Raw genomic sequence first — 6008 nt, forward strand, 5'->3', positions numbered from 1 at the left:
AAACATAGTTTTGGAAAAAAAAATTTTTTGGTTCTTAAACATATTTAAAGATTTTTAAATTGAATTATGAAAGTTACTCAGGAATAGCGATTTATCTATGAAAGTATGAAGAAATAAATTCAGCTAGATGCCAAAAATGGTTGATTAAATGGGTCTATATTATATCCAGAAGACTTGATTGGTTTGAAAATTTTGTTAAAATTCAAAAGAGGTAGGTATACCAACGAAAATGATATGCACCTAAATAAACTTTGTTAAAAGGTATATAAGGATGTGGTGGTGGTGATCAAGTGGCGGGTTGAGAAGGTCTCCACATGAGCTCAATCTGAAGGCGACCATTCTTAGAATCTATGAGATGATATCTCTCATTGATTCTCTTGTTTGTAACAACATCAGCAAGAGAGATGTCAGCGTAACCGAGAGACTCCTTCTGACGAAGCAAATTACGGGAAGAAGTGCTAACAACCTCCACATGTAATTTGTCGTTAGTGGGAGGCTCCTCCACCACAAACTGGAACTCCTCTTCCCACCGCGGGTCTCTGTTCTTCTTCACGTGTTTGGTTTTCCTCTCCTCTCCCCTGAAAATGAGGCGTACTTGTGGATTCGTGTGGTACTTTCCTTCCACGTCTTGTGCCTCATGGACTACAACTACAAGCAATCCTCCACCTGGAGGAGTCCCTTCTGGAGCTTTATCCATCATCATCATCTCTGTCTCTTCAAACCCTTTCCCCATCTCTTCCTCCTTGAAAGCCTTATATGTTAATTCCATAACTATCTGACCTCGGGACTTGTCATTTGCCGCATCATTCGGATCCATGTTCTTTAGCAGATCCTGTGTTATCACCTTTGTTTCTTCCTCTTTCAACTCTTTCAGAGCCACCACATTCATACCCATAAAATCATGCCTCCCGACCTGCTCCCAGTCATACACTTCAAACTCTAGTGTCTGTGTTTCTGGATCCTTCACTAGCAAATTAAATTCTTCATTCCATTCTGGGTTCAAGTTCTTGTGCTTCACCGTTGTCTTTTTCGCTGGCATATTGTCCCCAGAAAGCTTTATCTTCACATAAGGGTCAGATGCACCAAGAAGATCTTTCTTCTTTAGTTTCATTGCTCTCACTACTTTTACAACTAAAATTCCAATAGCCCTCCTCATAGCTCTAACATTTCAGATTAAAAATACATAAGTGATTTTTCTTTTTCTTTTCCTTTTTTTTTTTAGAATACATAAAATAAAAATGCAAAGGTAATGTATGTACTTTGCCGGATCCATGATTTGAACGTCGAGGGTTTTGGGCCATAAATACATATTCGCAACCTGATCTTTGATAAGCTCCTGGAAATAATAATATAAAAGCCATACATATTTTAAACAAACTGTACTAGTAGTAATATCAAAACAGTTCAATTCATAAATTGAATTAGGAAGAGCGACATTCGCTCTACCATAAATAGATTCCCTGATTACCACTCCAAGTCGATGATGAATGCATCTCAACTTTTAAGAATTAAAAAAATAAAAACAAAAATAAAAATGTGGTCAAACATATTACCTGAACAAACCTGTAGAGACCAGGAATAGACATAAGATCAATCCCTACAAGCTTTAGTCCGAAGTCAAGATGTGGCTGCAACATAAAGGATGCCAAAGTAGTAGAGAGTTTATCATGAAACAATTGAAAAGCGATATAGTAAGCTATGCCCCAAAGGTTTACAAACACCACTACAAACCTTTTCCATGAGAGACACAAAGATGTTGGCAAAACAAGGAAAGCTTGGAACCAAAGGTTTCAAAGTGACACGAGGTGCAAGAAAAACTTGCAAATCCACCACTTGAATGGTTGGTTTCAACCCAAATGCCTTAACTGCGACGGTGACATTAGGATTTCCAGCCCATTTGATACTTGGTTCCATAATTAACTCCTTCTCATCAGTTATATAAACTTTCATCCCTGAGGAGATCAACGAATTAATTAATACGTACCGCTTAGTTAGATTGGTACCTTGTTAATTGTACAAGCTAAGAAAACCTTGAAAAGTAGGGGGCAGGCTGCCGAGAGTGAGCACTTCAAACTCTACAGAATCAATTTTATAGTTGGGAATCTGCTCTGCAATCATGGGTTTCACAATGCCCTCCGCGGTCTTGCATATTGCCTAATTAGACAACAGTTTGTTGATTACATGCATGCAGTAAGTGAAGTACACCAATTAATAATGGAAACTATAGGTAAATAACTCCTCACCAACCAACTTTAAACAACTATAATTAATAATTATTAATTTTATATTTTAAAAATAAAATTTAAATAATTACTAATTAATAATTTAAAAAATCAAAATTACTAATTAATAACAAATTGATTAATAGTTAACTGGTTGGATATTAGTTACCTAGTAGAGTACATTAATAATTTATCAATTAATTAAGGAATAGACTATATCTATGCCTTACCTTGTCAAGATAGGGCCACATGTATTCGATAAGCCTGTTAAGCCAGTCAACCTTGAGGGGCAAAGATTGAAACAAATAATATAAAAACGGAAATGTTTGGTAACCAAAGAAAATCAGAACAGTGTTGCGTTTAATTTGTCCAAACAAAATATATTTATATAGAGAGCAGATAATAATGCATAATACATTACGTACCCGATCGAAGTCTGGATTTTTAATCCAAAGTGGAATCTCAGGAGTTATTCGTTGGAGAGTTTCAGAGTCTTGATTCGCTAGTGGTTGGATCTCAGGATCCTGTGTTATGTCAAATAGTGTCAGTATAACTACTCATTCACCTATGGCTGCGTATTTGTATGTGTATGTAATGTAAGAACTTGATGATAAAGAAGGTCAAAGACGAAAGGAGTATACATACATACCTTAACATCGGCGGATTCAGAGTAAATGAAGAGAAAATAGCCAGCGACGAGGCCAAATGAAATTCCAATTCCGAACCCGAAAAACCCAAAAATGGTACTAAAGAAACTCATCTTCTCTAAAGCTTCAACTCTGGAAAGAAAAAAAATTTCAAAATCATATGTATCTTCTTCGAAAGAACCATCTCAAAAATGCATCACTTCCAATGTTCCCGAGCTCTCCTTGGATCACCATCCCTCCGCTAAAACATGTAATGCTTAGCAAATTTTGGAAAACAACAAGGATAAAAGAAATAGTAATATTTACATAATTATTTTTTATTTACTTATTTGTCTTCTTAGCCAAAAAGAATTAATACATCATAAATATTTGAAAGATAATAAAAAAATAATTTAAAATTATTTTATTTTATATTAAATTTGTTTATTTTATAATTTTTATTATTATTAAAATAATTAAATAATTCTAAATATAATAGATATACAATTATAAATATTATAAGCATAAAATTATTAATTTAAATTAAATAAAATAATGTTAAATTACTGTCTGTCTAACGTTACGAGATTAATAATCCTACTCCTTATACTAATAAAAATGTAACTATTATATCGTATATAAAAATGTTTGGAAATTGTTACGGATCCGGCCCACGGATCCTACACCCAGAACGGTCCCCGAACCCCGTTACCAAGGTCCGACCCCCTTCGCCCTTCCAGAAGGCCCGGAACCAGCCCACTAGAGCTCATAACCAACTTTCGAATTCAAACGTCTCCCTTATCTTAGCCAAATAAGATAAGATAAGATAAGATAATTCAAACGTCTCCCTTATCTTAGCCAAATAAGATAAGATAAGATATTCACCATCACCTATAAATAGAGGACTCAGGTCCCTCCAGGTATTCATTCATTCCTCACACCTTCTACCTCTTAGATCCATTCTGACTTGAGCGTCGGAGTGTCTTTGCAGGTACCACCCCCCATTGCTCCAGGCAAGTGATCCGGCATCTGCCTCAATCCGCAAGTTCTCGATCCATCTCTCAACCTGTACCAGAGACATCTTGTACATTGGCGCCGTCTGTGGGGAACTTTGCAACGTTGTGGCGGCATGGCGGATAACCCAGAAGAGCAATCATCAAACTCAGACTTCTTGCGTGTAACTGAGAGCAAAAAGGAATAATGTTTCCTTAACTTGCATCACCTTTGCATGTTTATGCATCCTTTCGTCCTACTCCAACGGCGAAATCCCAAAAGGAATAATGTTTCCTTAACTTGCATCACCTTTGCAGGGATAACACACCTTCGTCCTACTCCAACGGCAAAATTCCAAAGGAATAATGTTTTCTTAACTTGCATCACCTTTGCATGTTTATGCACCCTTTCGCCCTACTCCAACGGCGAAATCCCAAAGGAATAATGTTTCCTTAACTTACATCACATTTGCAGCGATAACACACCTTCGCCCTATTCCAACGGCGAAATCCCAAAGGAACAATGTTACTTGCAATTACCTTCTTAGTGATAACACTCTTTATGCACCCTCGCCCTACTCCAATGGTGAAATTCCAAATCCTCTGAGCCCAAAGTCTCGCCTCCCTTTAGTGGGACACCTCCACCTCTTGGACCTTCTCATTCACTACTCCCTCATCCGTCTCTCCAAGCGCCATGGCCCCATCTTCTCCCTCTACTTCGGCTCCATGCCCACCGAGGTTGCTTCTTCTTTTGAACTCTTCAAGCTCTTCCTCCAAATCCACGAGGTCACTTCTTTCAACACTAGGTTCCAAACCTCTGTCATCCGTCGCCTCACCTGTGACAACTCTGTTGCCATGACATCATGAACGACCTCCTTAAATGCTACCACCGTGGCCAAGCTTAGACCTCTCAGGAGCCAATAGATCAAGAAAGTTCTCAAGGTTCTTGCACAGATATGGGGGACAGCCAAATCGTGGCGGCATGACGGAGAACCTCGAGGAGCAATCCTCCACCCGACACCCTAACTCAAACCCACAAAACCCAACTCCCGAACTCCAAGATAACACTCCTCCCACCCACGGGAGGATAATAAACGCGGCACATCACCAACCAACCCCAACCCAGCAACAACCAAGAGAGGACAACCGTCCTCCCACTGAAGCCCGGCCACCCGATGGCCTGGGAGAGAAGGCGGTCCAGATAATCCAAGAGTTGTGCCTCAGGGTGCAAAACCTCAAAGGCCGAGTCACACCCAAAGAACGGTACCACCCGGAGCATACAAGCCAAGCGACCTCTAGGACCTAATCTCATCGCGATACCAGGAACACCAGGCCCTCTGAGCAACAACACTGCAAACAGCACGATCGCAGCATTTCCCTAGACCCGAAACACCGACGCGGAGAAGACGACTGACGGCACCATCGGGAGGCCAAACGAGCAGGAAACATGCACGTGATAATGGAAGCCATCCCGTTCACAGAAAAATCCTTGAGAGCCAAACTCCTGAAGGACTTCAACAAGCCCACTGACATGAAATAGGACGGGACCAACGATCCCCGGGAACACCTAACGGCCTTCGAGGCCAGGATGAACCTGAAAGGAGCCGCCGACATGATCCGGTGTAAGGCCTTCTCGATAACCTTAGCTGGCCCTGTGATCAAATGGTTCAACGCCCTCCCCAACGGATCTATAACTGGCTTCCACGATATCTCACGGAAGTTCATGGCCCAATTCACCACCAGAATCACCAAAGCTAAACACCCCATCAGCTTATTAGGGGTCACACAGAAACAAGACGAATCCACACAAAAATACCTGGACCGCTTAAACGATGAATGCCTAACGATTGATGGACTCACGGATTCCGTCGCAAGCCTATGTTTAACCAACGGGCTCATGAACGAAGACTTCCGCAAACACCTCACCACTAGTATGGACCATGCATGAGATCCAAAACGTCGCCAGAGATTACATAAATGACGAGGAGGTCAGCCAGGTCGTCGCCACCAATAAACGGCAACCCGACTTCCCGCCATAATCCGATGCCCAGAGAAAGTCAAAGAGACCAACCCAAACAAACCAACACAAACCGACCACCCAGGATCGGGAAATTCTTGAACTACACCCCTGACAGCCTCGATTACCGGATATACCACCAGATAGCAGA

At 40.7% G+C, this 6008-nt stretch overlaps 1 protein-coding gene across 1 annotated transcript; it reads right to left on the reverse strand.

Annotated features, from left to right (window-relative positions):
- On the reverse strand, positions 68 to 3118 carry LOC107608241 (synaptotagmin-2-like). The gene is made up of 8 exons (XM_016310091.2): positions 2872 to 3118; positions 2648 to 2746; positions 2453 to 2503; positions 2031 to 2154; positions 1732 to 1952; positions 1554 to 1628; positions 1260 to 1336; positions 68 to 1160 (listed from the first exon to the last, which is right to left on the reverse strand). Exons 1-8 carry the CDS (start codon positions 2980 to 2982, stop codon positions 287 to 289), a joined length of 1632 nt encoding a protein of 543 aa, XP_016165577.1. The 5' UTR covers positions 2983 to 3118; the 3' UTR covers positions 68 to 286.

The sequence above is a fragment of the Arachis ipaensis genome, chromosome B07 (genome assembly GCF_000816755.2).
Source record: "Arachis ipaensis cultivar K30076 chromosome B07, Araip1.1, whole genome shotgun sequence".
Classification (NCBI taxonomy): domain Eukaryota; kingdom Viridiplantae; phylum Streptophyta; class Magnoliopsida; order Fabales; family Fabaceae; genus Arachis; species Arachis ipaensis.

Coding starts and splice junctions, on each gene's coding strand:
- LOC107608241 (XM_016310091.2), bottom strand. CDS start 2,982: ATGAGTTTCTTTAGTACCATTTTTGGGTTTTTCGGGTTCGGAATTGGA. Junction 2,504..2,647: donor AAAATCCAGACTTCGATCGG/GTACGTAATGTA, acceptor TTGCCCCTCAAG/GTTGACTGGCTTAACAGGCT. Junction 1,629..1,731: donor TTGTGTCTCTCATGGAAAAG/GTTTGTAGTGGT, acceptor TTTATGTTGCAG/CCACATCTTGACTTCGGACT.